At 37.7% G+C, this 24,490-nt stretch overlaps 1 protein-coding gene across 3 annotated transcripts in view; it reads right to left on the bottom strand.

Annotated features, from left to right (window-relative positions):
* The window catches only part of SMOC2 (SPARC related modular calcium binding 2), a 144,933-nt gene that overhangs the window by 4,299 nt on the left and 116,144 nt on the right, over nt 1-24,490 (bottom strand). For 2 of the 3 annotated variants that reach the window (XM_074925053.1, XM_074925064.1), the window contains exons 10-11: nt 3,227-3,329; nt 2,035-2,309 (exon numbers count right to left, since the gene is read on the bottom strand). In XM_074925053.1, the coding sequence (XP_074781154.1) occupies nt 2,035-2,309; nt 3,227-3,329 (378 nt within the window). The remainder of the gene's footprint in view (nt 1-2,034; nt 2,310-3,226; nt 3,330-24,490) is intronic. The other variant, XM_074925073.1, reaches the window with a different exon arrangement.

Raw genomic sequence — 24,490 nt, 5'->3', positions numbered from 1 at the left:
AGACAGTGCTCTAAATGGGGAAAAACCAAAACCAAAACCAAAACAGCTGCATGAGTCTTCTGGCCCATTCAACTCCACAAACAAACGGGAGGCAAGGAAGGAACTCATTCTCTTAGTTTTCCATACCAGTTTGCTAGTCAGTCAAGCTGTACTGGGACAAACGAGAACAAACCTGGACCTTGAAAAATACTGTGGCAGCTAGCATTCCCTGAGAAAGTATGTTTTGCAGCTCTATGGCTTTTATATTGCTTCAAATGGCTCTCACAGACACCTGGGACTCACACAGAATGATATAGAGCCACCTCCTTATCTCAGTTCTCACATCACCTTATCTCAGACCTCACCTCTCAGGTGATGGGGTCTCACTTATTCCTAGAAATATAACTAGCTGCAGTGAGGGGTGATTGATTTCTTTTGTGCAACTGAAAGGATTATCAGAAAGGAAATTTTAGTTGTCATGCAGAAGAAACAAAACAGAATGTTGATACTCCAACAAAAGCTATTTTTACTGTCTTGTCTTTAAAATTAAGTATTCCTAGGAAAGCAACAAAATTATTTGATTTAGAATCTTCTTCCAACTGGGTTCCATTATTTTTTCAATGCAAAAGTCCTGAGGTATGTTTTCCTTCCAAAAATGAATGTTCTTATTATTGACTACATTTTTTTGGAGAAGCTCTGTCAAAAATCTCCAGTTATTGTGAACATAATTTTTACTTTAGCAAAATCTGTGTGTGATCTTCATATAAAATCATGTATCTTAACAACTTTCTTTTCTGAAACAGGCAGTTGACCCTAATCTTTGTTTTTTCACCGGAATGGGTACAGGAAAAACTGGGTTTTGCTGAGTCTTGCTACAGCTTTCCTTTATGTTCTGGAGCAATGATTTTGGACCCAAATTTAATCTATGATAAAAGAACACAGAATGCCAGCTGCAGCAGGACAGAAGTGTCTTGAAACAAATGCTAACATATGAAGTGACCATAATGGGTTCCACTTTAAAACACTAGTCTGCCAAATAGGATAAATGAAAATGAAGGTGTTATGCTTCAGTTTTCACATTGATAGCATAAAGATAACAACAGACATCAACCTTCAAATAGATTTTTTTTTTTATATATATATCTATCACCCAAGCAAAAATTGCAAGGTATTACTACTAGGTCCACAAAACCCACAGAAAACAAATCCTGGATTTCATAAACTCATTTTGAGAGATCTGCATCTGTGACTCACAGACAATTTACTTTATTAGTACAATGTAGACTATACTGTCCTTCTGCAGTGTTCCCTTTCTAAACTTAAATATAACCAATTTTGTGGAAACCATTTGATTTCTAACTGCATTTCCCAGTTGAGTTGCTTTTCATTTCTTATGACACCTTTGTTTTACTGCCCTGGCTTCATTTTAAGGTCCCAGACAAACAAAACAATTAGCCTACATTCATGTTCTACAACTTCTTACAGTATGGGGGTCTACTGTTGCTGTTTATAACTTCTTTCTTTAAAAATTCTTCCTTATTTTCAGGAAGTTGTTCCCCTTTCTACCAGTTTGGCAGCAAGGTAAGGTGGCTGTGTACCAGCAGTTGTTCCACCTGTTTGGCAGATGACCGCATTCCTCATTGTATCTCTAAACCACATTTGAGAAATGAGAAGTCATTAGAAAGCTCAACAATGTGCTTCCTTCTCAGCAAGAATCCAAAAAGCACAGATGTGATACTTCCAGTCATTCAGGACATAGTACTGTAATAACATTAAACTGGCTTTTCGATGACTGTTGATGTTATCATATCCTCTTAGGTTTCCTACTGTAATACATTTAATGGTCAGAATCAATGGGAAGTTTTTTATTCTGTTGGAGCAAAGTGATGATTTGCCTACACAGAAGCAGCTTTCCTGCCATCTGTCCTAAGCAACAGCTGCATTAGCTACAGACAGGTGTATTCTTTTATTTTGTATACTTCTGGCATATACAAATATCAGATGTCATCAGTTTTGAAGAATCTAGTGAAAAAAATAGTTAGAAAAGGTTCTTACTATGGCGTTTCTTTGTTTCTGCTTTACCTTCTTCTTTTGTTACTCCCAAGCAGCCCATTAATTCTTGAACTGACAAGGACTTATCATTGTTCACATCGCAGTATTCCACAAACTTCTTCACACATTTTTTGGGTTTTGATTTCTTTCTTAGGAACCTCTTAAATGGCTTGATTTCTTTCTTGCCAATGTCACCACTGGAATTTTTATCTAGCTGCTTGAAATACCAATGGACCACTCTCTCTTCCAGAGTATGATTTGGGTCAGGCTCTGAAACCCTGAAAGAGAAAATAAGAGTTCAGTCTTAATTCCAAAACATAAGCTGAAGTTTATACCTTTATTTCAGAACACTTAAATCACTGTCAGATGCTCCGTTACATAAACCGCCCTGCTTTTGGCCACTATCTTCTTGCAGTGAATCCCTCTTTTTTTCACTTTGACTAACTGTATCCTAAATTTTACACTAAGGGCTGGAATCTGCTCTTAGTTAACTCTCTGAAATTCTGTTGAGGCTGGCACCATACTCAGAAAACAGTGCTTTCCCCTTTCATTTCCTGAAACAGAGAAAACTGAAGAGAGAAATAAAGAGAAAAAGACAGTTTCATAGATGGCAGACACATTAAAATGCATAATATACCCAACTGAAGTAGGTCAACGGTCAGCATCGCCAAATACCTAGGCTCCAATTACAATCCATGATGGATGTTCTGAGAGATAAAACACCCAAATGCATTGAATTACAGAGTAAGTTATAACAATAAATGTCACCTTCTCTTCAGATTGCAAGAACTTGACCTGCAGACACCCGAAGTTTGACAGCACTTACGCATTTTTAATTCTGCCTGTGATTGTTGATAGCATTGGTTTGTTTTACAAGCAACTAGGCAAAATATGAATCAGGAAGGTAGCATACATTCATCAAGTAAAGCCTAAGAGGAGAATAAAGACTGAGAGACAGTTGCACCTGCAGCTACAGATAAAGTCTAAGCTGTGCTGCTGCTGAGAATTCAGCTATCAAGTTCATTTCTGTTTAGTGGACATAGTCTACAGTGGTAACTGAAGTAAACTCTCCTAGATAGGTTCTTGGAAATTTATCCTTTGTGAAGGTAGAATAATTACTTCTGAAAGACCGCAACAATTCATTCATCACTGCCAGAATCCTTTTAAAGCCACACAAAAAAGATCTGAAACTCACCGACTAGAAGACAAGGATGGATCAGAGACCGCGTGCACCATATCCGTGGACAGTGCATCCAAAACACTAGTCAGGAACTCATTCTTCTTGGCCCCAGGACAGCCTAGAAAACCAGATTTTTTTTCTTTTCTTGTTTCCTCTTTTTGCAACATTTAAATTCCAACAACAGTTCAAACTTAAGAGATAGATGTGACTCCCTGTACACAAATTCCCATCAGTTGTGGACAAGTTCATAAAGACAAGCATCTAAATTCAGCTATATATTTGTACCATAGAGCAGGAATAGAAAAACATCCTTTTAAACTCAAGCAAGTGGGAATCTGGTTTGCATATCTCAGATTTCTTTCTTTCAAATTTGGCCATTATTTTTCCTTCTTTAAGATATTTTTTTCATGGGTGTCACATTTTGAAAAGAACAGCTTTGAAACAACAGAAGTTTTTACATGACACAGACCATTTGAAACACAGACTAGAAGCCCACAGCACAACACTTCTTTCAGATTTCCACTTTTGCTCCTCTGAACTACTAAGGGTTTTCTCAACACAAATTCTCTCAGTGCATTGGTTTTCCTCTCTGTAAAATGACAGTCAACTCCTTGCCTCTTCTACTTTTCTCTTGGACAGGGGTTAACTCCCCACTATACAGCACCTAGCCCTGTTGGATGCTGCCAGTTGGTATTTTGGTTCATACTGTGGGATCCTATGGTGATGCTAGATCATCCTCATAATTACATTCCTATGCCATGAAGTTCATCTCTGAAAGAAACTGACAGCACATGTCAGACACATAATACGTCAGATAAATATATACTGAAAGATCCACTCTTAGAACAGAGCAGCTGGAGCTGATAAATTCATCTGACAAGCACAGGGATGTTGACACATGGAGGTTTGCTTATACAATACACCTGCTTCCTCTCCTCTTCCCTAGAGCCCTAAGCCAAACACCGGGTCTTCCCCTAGCCCTGCAATAGCTGAGTTAAACTCTAGGATGATCCATGAGCAGTGACATAGAGATGACAAGCTTGAAGCTGGAGCCCATTGCAGGACTTTCACAGACAATACTGTCCTGGAGGCCTGCTTACCCATAGTTCTTAAGTGAAAAAGGGAAATGCTTTAAAGTGTTGTGGAAAAGGAAGATAAGTCAATCAGTATGGATTCATTATTTCATTACAATTCTCAGCAACCTTTGGAGCAGGCAGTAGGATTATCTGAGCCTGAAAAGCCTCACCTTGCCCAGAAAATTATTTTTTAATACATCCCATGTTGATTCAAGGAAATGAACCTGTTGCATAAGCCCTTTGCTGTGTTGCAGTAAGAATAGCTCATCTATTATGTATAGCAGCAGCACCCACTACATGTTATTATCTAACACATACACGCAGTTATGAGTTCCCTGTCTCTTATGTGTTTGCCTTCAGCACCAGGGAAATTTTATTTCAGTAACTGCAAAAGGTGTATAACAGAAATTCACTGACGTAAGTTTCACTGCACTAAAAGTACACATCTGAAATCAGTTGTCACTTCTAGATATGTTCCTCTTCCCTTAGCCTTTAACCAGGGTTTTTTTGCCTGTTATAACTGGGAAAAAAAGAAAAAAGGAAAGAAAAAAAAAAAAAACAAACAAAAAAAACCCACAACAACTGAACAGCTATGACTATAATCCTAAATTTGAGTTCAGTGAGACAAGCATCTGAGCTTTCTCTGTAAGGCACAGAAATGAGAAGGGTGGCAAGAGATTAACAGGGAAGGATAGAAGACTATACCAACTGGTTCCTGGCAGCAATCAGTGCATAATTCAAAAGTATATTCTCTAGATCAAGGAGCTTGCTGATAAGTCTCAAACACTACAACCATGTAATTAAATCATGCATTGCAATTTAAATGAAGCCATGTAACTTTGGAAGTCACAAAAGCACATTTTCCCAGAGATGAGCAGGCAGAGCCCAAGCAGTTCCATGCAGAAGGCACATACTGCCAGGTTAGCACAGCAACCTCTCTGAATCGAGCAACTAAGTCTCTGAGCAACCTACTGAGCTCAGCACTACATCTTGCTAGCAAGGCTACTTGACCTGTGGACCAAGGCTGGTTCTCTTCAAAGGACAGGCAAAAAGGGTCTCCATGTTCGAGGGTCTCCACGTAGACCTATCTTTAACGGTACAAGCTTTATCCATTTCACGCTGGGGTTGTGTTACTGTTGTCAGGCAGAAGCCTGAATCCTGCTCCAAACACGAGCTGTGAATTGATACAGGGCTCGTGGAAAATGCAGACAACAATACCTCAGCATATAACAATGCAGCGCAATATGGAGACAAGACAAATTGACTTTTTGTCCTTCCCTGTCCTTTTTTGGATAGATAATAATGTTAATATTCAATTTGATTTAGGAGGTCCACCTGGGTTTTTCATGTTAGTTATTAATGTATTCCTGAACCATCTGGAAGAAACTAAGATGTATGTTTTAAGTAGTTTCCACTGCTGTTCAGGGACCTGCTGAGCATACTTATGCTACAGATGTAGAGATCACAATCATGACTTAGCTTGCTATTTATGAGATACAGCTAGGTAGGGGAAAGTATCAACTTCTAAATTCACAAGAAATCATGGGGAAAAAAATGCCATCGTTTAAAGCCTGACAATTTTCCCTAAAAATAAGAAAGGTTTCTAAATGTGTATTGCATAAAGGTGCAATAGCAGCTGACAGTAATACAAATCTTCTCATAGAAAAAAATTGTCACTGTTAAAACAAACACAATCAGTTGCTGTGAAAGACTCTAAATTATAACTCTACTTAACGTAAAATGACACCCCACAAAATCCTCACCAGTTAAATACAGAGAAAATATTCAGTTTCTCCCAATTACAATTTTTGCTGATGTGTGGGCAATCACACAGCAATTTACCTCACAGTGAAATCTCTGTTCTTTGCAGGTGTTATTAACTCAGAATAATTCTCTGGAGGCTTCACGCTAAGCTTTAATTTTCAACTGACTTGCGGATGAAATGGCAAGACTGGGGCAGCTTTAGCTTGATTGTAATGAATAATTCACTCTTACTGGACTAAATACAGAAAGTGAAAGACTAGTCCCTTATGGGAGTCTTATGCTTCTCACTATGGTTTATGTGCTTCAATTTCTTCTTCTGCAGCTGCTTGCCCTGTGTGGATTTGACAGCTTACATAAATAATAATTTGTTGTTAAAGGGTTGAAGTTGAAACCACATGGAGTTAACCTACAGGTCTAGAGATGTAACACAGAGTTGAGTGTTTGCTTTAAGGATAGTTTTACCCAGAGCAAACCTTAGACCAACAAATACATACCACAAATGACGGGAACATACAAACACCTCATTTCAGCTATAATATAGAGGTAATCAAAGAATCGTCATTATACATTATATATCTCATATGTACATGTGTCTCTCTGTAAATATATCTACCTTCAGTACTGGGGATGGATTTCTGAAGTTAAATATGTGGGGCAGTTGTCTGTAAACCTTCTAAAATATTCACCCAAGTGCCTTGGAGCTCCCTGCTTGGTTGATAATAATCTACTACTGTCAATCTTGAAAGATTATCTTTTTACAGCACATCTGAAGTCACGGCTGGAAAAGTATTTTGTTCATTTCTGTAAAAATGTGAATACATTAGATAAGATTAATCACTTTAAAAGGGAGTTTATGTTAATCTTACTGCAAGAGAGGAAACTGTCTTGAGTCAGTCACTCAAGTAATTAAAGGCATGGTAACTTCCAACTGGCAAATCTAAAGCTTCTTTTTTATTCCGTTTGTTAATATGAATTATTATGAAAGGCTTAGCAGTGTACTAAAATACAATGATCACTGAGATACTTGTGAAGATTATAAATAAATTTTGATCAGAATGATCAGAACTATTCATGTTTCTTTTACAGCTTTGACTTCACTGAAACGCAGTGGTATAAAGAAGAAAAGATTTTAACAAAGTTTGTCAGTGCTACTGGGAGAGCAAAGAAATTTTTTTTTTTTTTACTTTTAATCTATACACACATATATGCACAGTTCATGGTTTATTTGTGTTGATCCATATAAATTACAAGTCTGTGTTTGTCTAGATATGCTGAGGGCCCTCTTCATTTTTTGGAGGACTTCCTGAGCTCTTCCTGAGTCCCATTCCAGCAAAAAAACCCTTCAAAAGATGAACCTGGGAACTGAAATTTGTAACTTTGCTGGAGACTAAAAATCATGTCCTCAACAGAGTCAGTGGTTTTATGGCTCATTGCAGTTTTTCCCCCACTTCATCTCCTGGTAACCAATTACAAACATTAATTATCTACCTCTTAGTCTCTATTGTACTGAGAGAATTATCATCTCTTTTCTCTTCTCTTTTCTTTTCTTTTTGTTTCCCTTCCCCTTCCCTTCCCTTCCCTTCCCTTCCCTTCCCTTCCCTTCCCTTCCCTTCCCTTCCCTTCCCTTCCCTTCCCTTTCCCATTATTTTATTTTATTTAATGTTTTATTTCTTTTTAAATTTTTCTTTCCTTTTCTTTAATTTTCCTTTCTTTTTTTCTCTCAATATTCTTACCAATTAGAAGAATTAAGTTAAACTCAGAGTCAAATTCTCTTTTATCTGTGCTTACCCAAATTTCAGAAATAATAAAGTATAACAGAACAGATGGTAGCTGGAGGGGAACTACAGATCAATTGCTTTATAGCCCCAGATCTCTATGTCTTACAGGGAAGAAGTATTATTTCTGGAGAAGGGCAGGAAGAAGATTTCAGTTCTTCACATATATTTAATTCTATTTTTATTACTGTTCCAATTTTATTTTTATTTCTGTTCCAATTTCGAGGGGGGAGGGAGAACAAAAGACTTTACAAAGGATGCTCTTTTAAGGCCCTACCCTCCAATCCAAGGCATTCAGATCATACCAAAGTGCATTAAGTGGGATTTGTTGAACTTGAGCCTGCTGAAATGAGGTGTCTCACTCATAACAGTTATTTAAACTCAGTATAAAGGAACCCATTCAGAAGGCATTCATCCCAACTACCTTTTCTTAGAATAGGATAGGATCTCCTTCAAAATGTATCTCTTCTCCATTAACTACTGAGGAAGCCAAGACATCTAACTTACACTCCACGGTGGTGTAAAACTACTTGTGATGAATTCTATATGTATCTGTTTTGCAAGTTCATTTAGGCTCAAACTACTCTCATGCTTTGGGTAAATGTGGTGGAAAGAAGGGATAATGTTCATAGCAGAAACACATATAATCTTATAAACACGTTTCACGGGCAACTGAGTGACAAAGGCTAGGGAATTTGTTGATAGGAAAAGCAGTTCATTACATTTATTTCAGTTCTTGTAGTATGATTGGTAAAAAAGGACAATGAGAACATCAGAGCATAACACAGGCAGTGTGAAACGACTAACTTTTGATTACCACTTCTTAGTTTGTTTTTTCCTCTATGAGAGTTTGAAAGGCTTTTGAGAAGCAAATTTCTTGCTGCTAAGAGTTCAGAGATGTCATTGTGAGAAGGGATAAACCAGCTAGAACACTGTAATCCTCTCTGATGCCATCTAAAACTCAAAGCAGAACTTGAGAAGGTCTGTGGACCTTATTTGCCTTTTTAAAGCATTCTCTTGTAGACTCTTACCTTTCTAGTTTTGAACGGGAACAGGAAAAAGGTCTGAAAACTCAGATGATAAGGTCTTGCTCCTTTGCTGCCTCACTGGGCACAAAGTAGTTGATGTTTTTATTAGGTCATCACTGCCTACACAATATCTACCCCAGTTTAGGAGGCCACAGATATTTCACTATGTTGAGAAGAATCTGAAATTCTGAGCACTTAGGTTCAGCTTGTGCCAATGCAAACTCCTAACATTTAGAGGCTTATTTCCTTATGTTACACATGGCCTGCAATATAGCCATTTGGGCCCAGCTCCAGTGTAAGAAACACAACATATTATTTGACTGAAGTGTTGGCACAGTGACACAAGTCAATCAGCCCACTGCTTACGACACAGAGCGAAGAGTTTCAGCGTTAAAAAGGGGGCCAAAAAAAGTCCAGAAGAGAAAAGCAACTGGATCCGATTTTCAAAATTTTATACTTCTGCTTTACATACCATATTTCACAACTGCCTGTCCCTGAGATATACAGCTGGCAATTCTGACTGTAGTAACACTTTCAACAAAAGCTTATTAAATTCAAACATTTTGGAATCCAGTTTTGTGTAGTATGGCAGGCATCTAAATCTCCACATTATCACTCTGAGAGTCTTAACAATTAACAGCCAATATTACTAAGGGAGTCAAAATGCAGTTCTTTTTAGTAGACATTTATTGCTTCCAATTCACTTGTATTTTCATCATGCTGTTATGTTTCCTCTCAGGAGATGAGTATGAAATAACCATATTTAATTACCCCCATTTAAATATGCATTAAAAAGGAAAATCTATTTCAAAAAATGTATGTTGTTGCAATTATGGAAGTGACCTCAGAAGTAAGGTGCATAATTCTGGTCTCATGCTGGAAAAATTGAACTATGGGGACTTGCTTAGTGGGGATGGTTTTTACATTACTTAATTAATCTAAACAGCCTGCTCCTTGGAAACAGGCATGAAAAGCAGTCTTTTCTACAAACTCATGTTGATCTTAACCTTTCTGGATATCTCTTACTGAGACTTTTACCATTGGAGACATCAGCTGAAAATCCCAAAAGCATCCACTCTCAGCTAAAGTCACAAAAAAGCTCTCTATTCAGATACTAAGAACCAATGGTCATTGAAGCAAAAAGATGAACGAAATTCAGAGGTGAGTTAGAAAATGTTGGCCCAGTAGCACACATTTATGTGAAAGCTGGTTTTGAAGACTCCCTGCCCACAGAGTGCTACCAGGTTTTCAGAGAGAAGAGCTGAAACTTCCCGCCAGTCTGTGGTTCTTACATTGTCATAACATGGGATGAATGGAGAAGTAAGGCCAGAACTCCTTAATGATACCTTTCAGTCCCTCAAAGAGTGTTGCATACAAGATGGATTTTTTTCAAATGCACCTTTGAAAGACGACACTTCTTTTTTTTTGTAAATCCAAATGCAGATGGTACAGAACAACCCCAACCTGTGGTGCACAAATGGGGAGTCCCACAGATGCAGTGACTTGGTGCCTCTGTATTGTGGAAATGAAAGCAGTGGAAGAACCACTAATTATGATGCTAAATCACTGATACAAAGATACAAAGTATACTGGTGGATGACGTAGGATGAGATGGAAAAAAAAGATGGGGAAGGAAGGAGCAGAAACAAGGCAGAAGATCCAGCTTTATAGATCTATAGATATATAGATCTAGCAGGAAGCAGTCAGATGAAGTATCAGAATCTTTACCCATGCTGTATTTTGCTTATACCTACAAGTACCAATTTTAATTAGGACACAAATTTTTATCAATGTTATCTGATTATTTAGAAACTGGATTTTCAACACAGAGAGAAGCTGGGAATAAGGGGAGGCAGGCACGGCTATTTCTTGGAACATTAACTATATACTGAATTTTAACTCAGAATGAGTTTTTACAGCAGTGATTAAAAGAGGTTTATAAAATGGAAATCCTGGAAGTAACTGAAGTGAAACAAGAGTCAGCAAGAACCACTAAAGCATTACTTGAACACTATGGAATGATCCAGTCCTTGGAAACCTGGCATCACGAAAATCTCTCTCTATTTAATTTGGGATTGGCAGTTGTGTTACCTTTCTGGACACTTTCCATTAAACATGACGGATTTCCTCTGCAAATACCATTTCAAATCTCACTGGCTCATCCTCTGCTAAATAAAAAAGCTGTAAAATTACTAATACAAAAGCATAAATACAGTCTTACAATTGCTCATATGAAACATTTACAAGGTATGATATTATGCAAGAATGAAACGCCCTTAGTTCCTGCTGAAGGAAGTGGTCATATTATGACAGACTGAATGCTCAAGCCTTAATAATTTGACATTACTCATTTATTTTAAAAATGAAGGTCCACTCCTTACTCAGCTCACTTCTCCAGGGTTGACAGAGAGAGATCTCTCTAGCTATACCAGGTTTCCAAACTAACTTTCTTCGCAAATTGACCTCTATTTGGAATGGATCCCCCAAGCCAAATATAACACTGTATACCTCATTAAACCACAATAAAGTAATGTTCAAGTAATGATGAGCTTGACTTCATCCCACAAAAAGCAGGGCAATTCAGAGTTAATCGTGTCACTCTTAATTGCAATTTACTGTGGTAATAAATGCATAGCACTTGGTAGCAAAGATCCTGCAATGACAGAAGAAGAATGGAGTAAATTAAAGGTGGACATTAATGTCATTATGGTTCTAAAGCATCTGCCAGGAAGGATGCAATGCAGCTAACTTCATGTAAACCAGTTTAGTGTGCAGTTTGATTACCAAGTGCCTTGGGTTGCTTTACAGCAAGGAGATCCAATTACATGATAGCACTCCTTTATGGATTATGAGGACAGTTTCTTCACTGGACCACTACACTGTGTGGTAGTTTCACTGTGTACAGTGTGGTCTGTTTCCCTTGTGTGCTGCATGTCCTGAATTTGGTCAGAAACCCAGCTAAGAGAGATGGAAACAAGACATCACACTACATCTTTGTGCCCTGGGCATAGAGGGGGTAAAGGAAAATAAAATCTGAATGACCAACAGCAGCATCTCAAATCCTCATATGCAGCAAAACTGAGTCCCTCTTGGCGTGTATAATAACCTGATTTCCAGACATGAATTCTGCAACAGTAAGTGCTTGCCTGTTGGTAGATGGAACAGAAATAATGACTGATTATAATTCATAACACCCCACATTTCCATTCTAACTCTCCTGTGAATACTTCTTTGTTATAAATATGCGTACTCTAATGTTGATTTAGTAAACAGCAGTTATTTTCCATCTCAAGTGAATGAGTGTTAAGCTCTCTTATTCAAAATTAGAGGTCCATGCTCCATAATTGGAGATACCCAACACTGCAAATTAAAAAAGACACAGACTTTCAGTCCATGAACTTTATATGACTAGAGTAGACTAAGTCCTCTGCAGATGGCTATAAAAGGGTTTATATGCTAGATTGTCAAAAATCAATAGGTGGTCTGCAGATTAAAATCAAAAGGCAGAAGAGAAGGTAATAAGAGATCCCTAAACCTTTAAAAATGTCTGGAATTAGATTAAGAAATTCACTGTGTGTATGTGGATTACAAGGACAAGATAAACAGTTAAAACCCATCCATTTCTGTCATCTGATATAAGCATATTCACAGAGCGTTTTGCAGCAGGGTCCAACTACATGTGCCATCACAAAAATCAGAGTTTAAGCCAGAAAAATTTCTTTATGGGAAGCAGAAGGTGCTTCCCATAAATATATGGTAAAGGTAGTGAAAAGGGGAGACAAGCATGGAAATTAGAGAGAATCAGGTAGAAAGCCAAGGGCAAGAAGAGAGGCATAGAAAACAGTGGGGAAAAAGGCTGCTTGAAGTTTCAAGTGAACTCACACGGACAGCCTGTGCTCTGACACAGACACCTCTGACAGCACTGACACTGACAGAATATTAATCTTCTTCCCCAATTCTCCTCCAAACAAAACTTAGTTCACTGAGATTGCTCTGGCATTCACATGAGTAGGCTTCTGGTGGTTTTGCTTTCTCTTCTTCTGCCAAAGCTATGTGGATAACATGGCTGAATCTCTGCATCTTTAGCTGCATTTTCAGAGACACAGGGTTTTTACATCTTCCCACTGCTTCTGTTGCTCTCAGTATGTGACCACGAAGTAGCTCTCTCCCTAGGCCTGGCCAGGAAACAATTCCATCATGTGGAAAGTGTCAGGATTGGGTAATTTGTATTTCACTCTGATGCAGAATGAGCTGCTTTTTTTTTTTTCCTTCTTCCTTTTTTTTTTTTTTTTTTTTTTTTTTTTAAGAACAAACACTCCATCCCATCTTGGCCAAATAGCTTGGTGGTGAGGGCACGCAGCTGAGATGGGGGAGACCAAGGTTCAACTCACTGATCCAAACCAGACAGAGCAGGGAGTTGAAACCCAGCTTGCTGTTATCCCAGTGGAGTACCCTAATCTCTGACACTAGAGAGTCAGGTTCAATTCCCTGCTCTGTCTGGTTTGGATCAGGGATTTGAACCTAGGTCCTTTCCTCTTCAGTTGAGTGCTCTAATCATTGAGCTATTGTGTATCCACAGAAAGGTTCCTTTTGTTGCGAGCAAACTCTTCAGAACAAAGAGAGTGTCAGAAACCACTTCTACTGCTACATTAAAACATTTTCTTCAGAAAAATAACAATAGTGTCAGACTGGACAGCATGTTTTTTAAATTAGGGCTTAATCCTGCGTGGTGTAGAGAAGTGCAACCAACATCTTCCAAAAAGCCTCGCAAGTAGGTCAACAGAGTGCTCTCACTAGATCAAATGATTTCGTGAGCTTAAAGAAAAGCGTGGGCTTCAGTGCTTTGCTGGACCAAGGCCACTGCACTTTGCATACTGAAGAGTCAGATTCTCAGTAAATAAGTTTTTTTGCCTTGCATGTTTTGGACTCAAGGCTTTCTGCCTTACCAAACAACAGAGTTGTGGGAACCGATGCTTAAGCAGCACTTTATCATTCTGCCATACTATAAGCCACTGTTTAAATTTTTCAGCAGTGCATATACACAAAAGAAGCCTGTTGTTTGATATAGGAACTTACTAATTCTGTTGGATCTTATTTTCTAACTTTAAATCCATTCTATTTAAAATTGAGTATTTAACTTGTCTATTATTCAAGATAAATGTTTCACTTAGGAGACATAAAGAGGGTAGACAATACAACTTCCAGTAGGATAAAGTTGAATTCAGAACACAGTGGAAAAAATAGGGGAGCTGGAGGGAATCAAACATTCAAACATCATGGGAGAGAGGGGAAAAAAAAAAAAAAAAAAAAAGAAGGAAAGATCATTCATAGGGGCAACAAAAAGCACAGAATACATCAGTGGTTCTAGCTCAATTTAATAGCTATATTTCTATATTTCCATTCACAACACAGAGTGCAGGCTTCATTTCAGTCGCCTTTTTTCTTTTCATGAAATATTTTTAATTCAATTCTCTAAATTTTAAATGGAAAGGAAACTTCTCACACCATACCTTCAGAAACATCACCAAACTTTATGTTTAATGACATGACTTAGTAAAGCACCTAGCATTGTCTGTAATATTAAGTGTATCTTGGATTGTTCTGATGCCTGTGATCTGCTGGAGCAGAATCAACCTGAACTATGAATTTCATGGATGTATAAAGATAGAAACATCTATCAAGAGACGGGGAGAGGATGGAAGTTGCACATTCAAGTTTTACAATATATTTTTAGGGACCTTTAGATTTTCTGTTTTCTATTTTTTCTGCATGAAAAGGATCACTTTTCATCTCTCAAGTATATGAGCGATTCCATGAATGCTGCTGATGTGTTTTGAAATTGTTACCAGGAAACACTGCAAAAGAATATAACTGCCTAGCTATCACAGCATGTTTTAAGAATAAATTGCTCTTCTTTTACGACAGGCATTATCTGTAGTCTCTACTGAAAATATAATGAGTATAGAATGTCCTCACTTTATCTGCCCTGTGTTAAAGTGTTCTGCTTTATCTGTAAACAGAGATAAATCACAAAGAAGGCAAATGGTGGGTAGAGGGGCTGGGAAACGAATCTTTTGCTGTTGAAGAAAGGAGTTCAAATTTTGGTTTGGTTACAAGCAAATTAATCCACTTAATTCCTACTTGTCTCCAAATTACAAATGTTTCTAAGGGAAAGTGCTGAACCTAAACAACAGAGAGAAAGCTAATCTGTGAGGGGAAACTTGACTTGAGACTATGCACAGGTTATGAATCCTTACTTTAATATAAAAAACATTTGTAAATATTTAAAAAAAAAAACAAACCCAACATGTATTCCTCTATTAGGACTGAGAACAGGTCCAATTACAAGTGCCATCTGAGGTATAAGGCATACAAGGTACCTTTCTCTTTCTGTACCGTTGAACAATTTCTGAAATTCATTGTAGAAGGAGGGAAAACTTCAGCATCAAGACATACACTGTACCCCACAATGAGCTCACTTTCTGTATATCAGCATCTCTTCCTGAGTTAAGAAAACGGCATAACATTGCAATTATAGTAAGATCCAGTGGGTCTAATGTGGAGTTTTTTTCACCCTTCCTCCAGAAGACCAGGTTTGATTTGGAATAAGGAGTCCAGGTTTAATAGACTCCTTCAGGTAATAGTTTTATGATAAGAAACGCATGCCTCTCCTCTCTCATAAACCAGTTTTCTGACTTGCTTCCCAGGGCAACTTTCCTTGGTGGATTGTAAAGAATCAGAGCAGTGTGTATCTGTTCACATTCCTCCTTTTTACCCCCCAGCCTTCCACATGAAGAAACTATCAAGTGGAGCCTGCCCGCAAGATCCCCCACAGCCAGATATGAACGAGAGCTACAGCAACAACAAAGCATTCACCCAAACGCTTAGCTAGGTCTCAGGGCTTAAAGCTCAAGCAGCTGAGGAATTTGACAAAACAAGGTTTCACTGTAGAATAAACCATACAGTTTTTACTCTCCTAGAAGAGTCCTGCTTTCCCAAATAACCCTAGTTTCACCAAGCCACCTGCCTATGTCAGAGAAATTAATAAACTTTAAAAGTAAAACCAAGTTGCAATGAACAGTGAGCCCTGCTTTTCTAAACATCGGAAATGCCAGCACTACGGCAGTGTGCCTTCTTTTTTACCAAGCCATACAGGGAGCTGCAAATTAAAGCCTGATTCCTGGACCTTACATGTCCAGCCACTGCACCGCACATTAATCTCTTTCCTTGATTCAGTTGCCAAGTTTGCAAAGAGGTTGTGTGATGCATGCCTTGAACCACGAGCTTGGCTCCAAGAGAACTGCGCACCCTGTTAATGCAGGGGTCAAAATACCTGTCTCAAGAAATCAATTTTTTATAGGAACTTCAAATGAGTGATTTTTTATAATCCCTATTGGATTAAATTTCTCCTATTGACAAATACATCAAGTGAACAAAATGCTATGTATAAATCCTGCACAGCTCATAGAACTAATGAAATGGGCTTGTAACCATGTGAGACACAGATGTTGTGGCTCTGTGTGCCTTGATTTTTTTAATCAAGAAGCAAGAACAAGGGAAAAAGAAACACAGCAGACAAAGGATGAAATCAGCATTGTGCCAAAGAAAGTGGACAGTCAAAACAGAGAACATGATTTCAAACAGCTCATAACAGACTGGCATTTTAGTGTTTGCAAAAAAAATAAACTGGCTCAGCTTGCAATAGGAAAGCATTGGCGTTTCATGAAAAAAAAGTAAAAAATAAAGTAATTCAGGAAACAAAGTAATCTTTTTAATGAGAGACTATCTTCCTTTGATTCAGTAGGAACCAAACTAAGTTCAGTCAGAGAAACATACTTAGTTTCAAAATCTATCATTGGGATTGTATATCTAATATTAATTATTTTTATCCATTACTTAGGTTCAAATTGATATGGCAATGTCAATAACATCTGGAGCATGAACTATCTGTAGGTGCTGTTTATGGAGTTTAGATAATCCCAGACTCTGCAGCCCAGCTGGTGTTCTAATTACACTGAAGTATGCTTTGCACAAGCAGATAGGAAAACTTGGATTCCACTAAATGATTAAGGAGGAAGAGAGGTATTTACCAAAAGTTCTTAATTAACTAAGTGTCCTGGCTTGCCAGGGGAAAAAAAAAAAACAAACTCATACTGTATACAGAAAGTAGTCCTTTTATATATATATATACAGCATAAATTGCATCAATTATATTTTTCCAGAAGCAATCTTCCTGCTTTTCTAAGAGAAAAGATTATGAGATGCAGTTGTAAGGGTTAGAAAGTTAAATTTTCTCTCATGTTTAAGTAGACTCCAATGTATTAATAGGTCTGCATGAGAAATCTAAAACATAAGTATGCAGAGCAGATACAAAGGAGTGAAAAATACGGCCATTTCTAGTGGTGTACATAGTAACCCACTACTCAGTAGCTTCAAGGTGCATGGAAATCATAACTGGAGAGCGTGGATATGCTCAAGAGTCATATGATATGTGCAGTGAATCTGACATTACCTGAGGCTGTTGAGCTCACCAACACAGCATAGGGTAGCTCTTCTTCCCCGGAGGAATGTGTCACACAACAACCCCTAGGCAATCAATGCAGGCACGTACAAGTGCCTATAGGAAAGGTGGGCTTGCCAGAGCAGTTAATCCCACCTCTGGTAGGGAATAGTTCAAAACCCCTGCTAGGTCTCACTGACAGAAAAACATACAAAGAATTCATTCATCACATCTCACACCCAGCCCAAACTCAAGCCTGAGCAAGCTGGCTTCTGCCACATGTGGAAGGAGTTAATTGTCCCAACTCAGCACAGGGGTGCACACAGCTCCTGTCACCCCAACCTCACTTCCCGCAGGCCCTTCAGAGTCTGGCATCTAAGCTGCCTTGCTCTGGAGCAGGAGAGCAGAAGCAAAGGACCTCTGCTCAGACATTTGGAGAGCAGAAAACATCACATCTACATGCCAGGTCCCACCACCACTCTCCGGGAAGTTAGCATTTGTGAGAGATACCTGGACTGTAACACACTTCTTGAAACTTTCTAACAACCCTTGCTACTGAACCTCACTTATTTCTTTCCCTCGGTGAAGTAAAAAGCAATAAAAATACTAATGAAAATACCAGAGCACTCTACTTTATACTGAGCTCTTTGTAGGGATCAGCAGGTATCCTGTCCTGGTTATCAGTGTCAATTCTACCACTTTAAACTCTAACAGAACTGGTTACAGTGAGATTATTTTCAATTCAAAACAAAGAATTAGAAGCAGAATTTGAACTGCAGTTTTACAGATTAAATAAAACAAAAATCTTTAAAGCAAGTTAACTGCCAAACATGCCAATAAACTATTATTTACTAGATCACTTACAAAGCTACTTTCAACCACTTCTCTGTATAATGGATGATATCATCTAATGTTAGAGGAAGTAATGACATAATGTTATTTACTTATTTTTCTTATTCTTAATAAAATGACACACCAAATTTTAAAATTCTAGTAACAAAACCACTTTTTTCTTAATTTTGAACAATACAGCCAGGTGAGGCTAAGGAAAATTGCATGTCTAAAGTATGTCACAACAGTTCATTACAGACAGCAGACTCAGAATGGGTCCAGTTCAATTCAATACATGAGAAAACTCTTTATTGAGCTTCAATATATTCATAAGTAGAACCTGTTTAAGATCCTTTCATAGGAACGTGAGTTAAAAGGCATAAGAGGATCTCTGTGTGTACACATGTATATGTTAATATAAACACAGATTTAAATTTAGGGCTATGTAAGCTATCATGTAAAAACGTTAATCTGCATCAATCAGAAGCACACTCTTCCTGTGTGATAAAATTACAAGCACACGTCACCCCAAACAAACATGAGTAGAAACTATACCCCAAAGCACCTTCAGAAACTCTGTACAAGCATGTGTTATTTGGATAAAAAGAATACAAAACTCTCTTGTATAAATATTTTAGAGAAGAAATATTTTTTGTATCCTTCCGGCTCTTTGATAGTGTGAATTCAGCTATACCGATTTCAGAGGTACATAAGAATTCTAACTAATAAAATACTTCTCTACATTACTTAAAATTTACTTTCTGCATTCAAAGCCTAATGGATCAAGTAGCAAATACACTGAAAAAATTCCAGGGGTGGAAATATGTGCTGCATATCTTAACAGAAAACCAGGAATCTTCTCTTTTCAGTGGTTCAGAGATCTTGTTTCATGACCATTTAAATACTACTTCTCTGAACTGAAATTAGGGGGGTGAAAATCTCCAGCATACAATGACTAAATCTTTTTGGTCACTGGTGGTTATTCAGATGCACAGACATACACAACTAATAAAGCTTTTTATCATGCCTTCCTGCTCGAAATGTTGAAAATGAGAGACACATAGGAATAATGGCAAGTGAGATTGTAGAACTGAACACCAAATGCAATTTATGAGTCAAATCCAAAATGTAGTATATTCTTTTCACCACCAGATATGTAGTAGATATAATACAGCTAACTACATTGTTGAATATCCCCGTTAATAGCTATGCCTATATTCTGCCTTTTCCCTTCAGAGAGTTAGCTAAATTTTTCAAACTCCAGGTTTATTTCTCTGAATAAATCTGCCCAGCCCTAGTAAAAGTTTTCTGTTATAACTGTGGATGGTTACAAAACCTAGGAATTCTTTGCTTATTGGTACTTTTCCCCATTATAAAGTTCACAGCACAGAAGTGTCTGTAGTGATAAATAGGTCATTAAAAAAGCTGATTAATTTTCACTCTGATTCTTCAATGAATTTGATCCAATAACCTTTGCTTTGCATTTAACTGTGTTACAAATCTAATTTCAAGTTGGATCACTACCAGCAAATCTGGATTATGTACTCAAAGAATGCAAAATTCAGACTTGTAAGGATGGATTCTGTAACTCTGCAGTTAGAGAATAAGAGTAGTAGTACCCTGGGACTGAAAAACCCTGACTTTCCACTGGTTCTGAGTGCCTGCATCTCATTTATCAATAAGAGACTACATAGCACACAGAATATCAAGGGTTGTGGAACCAACCTAAACCTTTGTCCTACAAACACTTATGCCTGGGCTTAACTTTACAACCACATGTAAAGGTTCCTTTGATTTTAATGGATCTAATCACAAGAAGAATGTGGGTAAGTGTTTGCAGCATCAGGGTTCAGCAGGTCATGATGAATTGTATTTTAGGAATATTTACAATGAATTGCTTGTGGATGACTTCAGAACAAGAGGCTTTACTGGCAGACATTTCTAGATAGCAAACAAATTCAAGAACTTCACAAGCATAAAGGGCAAAATTTCTGAATAATTTATTTCCCAAAATTATTCATGGATTTTTGCCATGTGCTAACATGAGGAATCTATGAACAGTAGCACTCCTGCTGAGCTACAGAGAAGCAAATTTCTGGATCTCGTGAAGCATTCTGAATACTTTGAAAGAATTCCCAGATGCTTCTATGGAGTAATTCTCTTTCCTCCTCGAGGGCTCTCAGTTGCAGAGGCCTACACATTGTATTGAACCGAAGGAACAGCATCATGTATTTGAAAACTACTGAGATAGACTTGTATACACTCTCATCTTTGTGAACAAGAATATTTGTTCTACATGTCTTCACTGAGCCCACAGAAATGCATTCCCCACTGTATAAATTTACCTGATGTAAAAGGGGACCTGGAGGAAAGTCACCTGGCTTAAGCTCAGCCAATGTGAAATGGAGGTGACACATGCTGGCAGACTAAAGCACTTGTGAGGAATTGGCAGGAACTTTCACCGCATCTTCAGTTGATGGCATCTGTCCACCCGTCGTCCAAGCTGGCTTTGCAATCATCTAGGCTGCATATTTTCCAGACATCATCTTGTTATTCTGTGTTTGCACAGTGCCCAGGACACTGGGATCCCAAACTATAAAACTATAAAGTACTGTGATACAAACTATTAACTATACTACACACAGACACTTCCCAAGCTCATCTCTGGTCCCATGTTCTCTATATTAATAGTAGCAGGTATATCATCCTCTATCTGCAGATGCACCAAGACTGTAGCACTTCCTTACCAAGACATATAGCATGTATAGTCAATCATGTCTTTGATCCTGCATGACTAGGAGGAGATAACTTGGCATTACTTCTGAACCTCAGCTAGAAACTCTGCTTAATACCGTTATTCTACTTTCTAAAATAAAACCAACCTCAGTGAGAGCATGCAACACTGATTTTGCCTCTTACACTGGTGATCAGTTCCACAGGTCTTCTCAGGTAAGCCATGCTAGTATCTAGAAAATGTGAGCATCAAATATACTCTCTGATTGGCAGGACAGCCTTTTTCTCAAAAGTAAGTGAACAGAAAGATTAATGCAGCAGGCTAAAATTGATTTTCTTCAGAAAAATATACCTACTGATGTGAGATGAGAATATCCACAATTTTGACTACATCTTGTTCATTTTCCTTGAACTAAACTCATTGCTTGACACTTTCAGTCATTATTCATCAGCCAAAACTGATTTTATTTCTGTATTATATATTAACTTACTCAAAATGTTAGGAAGTGGGAAGTCTTGCACTGGCTTAATTTTTTGCAAGCCCTAACCTCATAACTCTGCTTGGATTTCCAAAAGTCACTATTTGATACCAAGCACAAAATTACTAGGGTGGTTTATTATCAGTACAAGGTATTTTCAAAGTTGCTTGGAACTGAAAATCCCACTGAACTCACTGGGAACTAAGTGTTCCTTTTATTTGAAAACTGGAACACTTCTCCAAGTGACTAGACACAAAGAATAAATGCCTAACCATTGTTGTTCCCTCTTGAAAATATAGCTGTAGATATATATTCATTCAGAAATGAAAATATTTATTTTTCCCTATCTACAGATTAAACATGAGAGCTGTTTCTGCCAGAAAATCAGGGAGAACTTGTATCCAAGTTGTTGTGAAAACACAACAAACCAAGATATCCATTTTGCAGGGAACAGCCTTACAAATCAACGGCATGCTTTTATTCAGTTTATCAGATGAAAAAGGAGAAGCGCCATACTATGCATCTTAGAGGAAATAGTGTCTTATTATGTGACTCCCACTCGCTGTCATGATACGGTTCAGGTGTCATTTTTCATTATGATTACAGCTCTGGCAGACTAAAAGGTTTTCGCCTTTTCCGTTCAGTTATATGAGTTTTTCCTGCCATCATTTAGATTGTGAGATGATAATGATTGCAGGCATTCTGGCAGAAAACACTGAGCTTATTCTACAGCAATCTTTCCCTCTTCTTGTGCTGCTTTTTCTACTCCTCACCCAGGAACTGCAATCTAGTTGCCCCAAGTTATTATGAGATACCTCTCCCATGTCTTCACTGTACCAGAAATTATTTCAAGATCTTTTAAATGTACTTCTTGAATCTTAGTGGCTTTAGGAACACAGCATCAAAGTTTGTTCAGTGAGGGCAAATATTTTAATCCCTTTTAGGTTCCAATGTGATCAAAGTTTCATTCTGTTTATGCTAGGATTTTATACTGGGCATAGACAATACCTCAGTATCTATAGTCATGTACTTACAAGCAGATGTTTTAAAAGGGTATGAGGATTTTTCCACTGTAAATTTCAGATTTCTTTTTAAAGACAATAAGTATCCCGATTTTCTTAGCACTCACCTGTTTTTTGCACAGAGCTCTTTCTAAAAGAAACAAAGCTGTTTTAACATGCACCGTACTGCACTTTCTTTTGGATTACTTGATTAGGCTAATTTCTGCATTCAAATATTTCACATAAAATTAATTTCCTTCTTCATCTTTTTGGCATTAAAAAATATAAAGATAAAAGGAGAATAAATATAATGTTCAGTAGAAAGGAAGGGCTCTTAGCTCTCAGTTCGAGACCATCTCTGTTCATCCCCAGGGAGGGATCAATACTATGTATTTTTGAGCAGCTGAAGGCTGACCAACAGAAATCTCTTGAAGTACAGAGTATTAGTCCATGCACAGAGGCTTGGGGCTTGTCAGCAGTAAGCAGGGCCAAGCAATCTACACGGAATGCTAGTTTAAGGAGAATGAAATTTAAGATTTCACTAGACTAAATAGGTTTTAGGAGCCATTAGTCATTCCTCTCTCCCTCCCTCTGACCTGATATCCACAGTGTAGATAATATTCCAAATACTTAAGCAAGATAAAGGAGTATCTGAAAAAATGCCATTTTTCAAACACATGCTCTCATACCCTATTAGTATTGTCAGACTTATTTCCCTGCTAAAAGCACTCCAGAGTGGTACACTGCAAGAAAAAAATGTTGCTGTATGATTCAATCTCATCTGAATACCATCATCTGTTCAGGTAAGGTGGCATTTACGCCATTTAATTTGAGCTATCAGAATATTTTCAACTACTGGTGTTACTCATTCTTTCTCCCTCTACAGATGATGGAGACAGGCACTTCCAGAAAGAAATTCAGTCTAAACCAGATACTAATGGGACATACAGATATAATTCTAGCATAAGGATCTGAACTCATTGAATATTTCAATACCAAAATCTCTATTCTACCTTTAGATACTACAAAAATTACCATTTGCTTGGATGGTTAAGAATGAATGACTTGTGGATTTTTTTCCCCCTCTTTGGTGTGATGACTACAAGCCTATAATAGATTTTCCTACTCTGACAAGTGTGGTTTGACTAGTAATGCACTCTGAGTTTCATCCAGGAGGGCTATGTCCTACCTCTTCTTGTTACAGGCTAATCTGCCATGGCATTACAAAGCCTGTCCAGTTTTTCACTGTCTTTCAAGACCACATTTGCTTTTAGGTAGGAAGTTCACTGGTTTTGTTATTGTTAATGGGTGTGCTCCTTCCTATAAGCAGTTCAGAGATATCCAAGCAAAATTACACCATGTGGAGGCAGAGAACTGCTAAATATAAGCACAGACTTACAGAGCAGTTAGAAACTTTTCAGTAAAAGACACAAAAAAAATATTAAACATCTCTAAAATAGCTCCATGAGTTAACAATACTCATGATAATGAGATTGTAATCCATGATGCTGTTCTGTATTTTAAAAGAAAAAGAAAACCAAATGTGTTCAACCCAAGTTTTTTTATTGCTGGATTTAGAACATCATATGTATTAAATTATGGATTAAATGTATGGATTAAACTGTATGGAAAAATTACAGGTAAGAATTAAAATATCTTTCTGAAATGTCTTTTTGAGCTTTACTGAAGTTTTATGGTGGAACAGTTTTCACTTAGCTTATTACTTCTCACTGAGGGGAAAACAAATATGGTTTATGTGTGTGTGTTTATATATATATATATATATATTTATGTATGTATATATGTATTGACTCAAAAATAATAATTTCCCTAGTAAAGATGGAAGAAAGAGATCCATCTTTATCAGAATCAATGGCAAAATCATCAAGTGCTGGGAGCAGCATTTGTCTACATATTTACATCATTGATGGGTAAACCAACAGAGCTTCTTGAGGGTCAGTGAAACTTTACTGATGCCCTCTCAGACTTAGAAAAGGCATTTCTGGGGGAAAGGATTATCTCACTTAATCATTCTTTGGCCCAGAAGGCAAAAAACACAGTCAGAAACCCATTTGGAGAGTGCCCGTGCAGA

Source organism: Athene noctua, chromosome 1 (genome assembly GCF_965140245.1).
Source record: "Athene noctua chromosome 1, bAthNoc1.hap1.1, whole genome shotgun sequence".
Lineage (NCBI taxonomy): Eukaryota > Metazoa > Chordata > Aves > Strigiformes > Strigidae > Athene > Athene noctua.
This window is presented reverse-complemented; position numbering and strand designations above follow the sequence as displayed.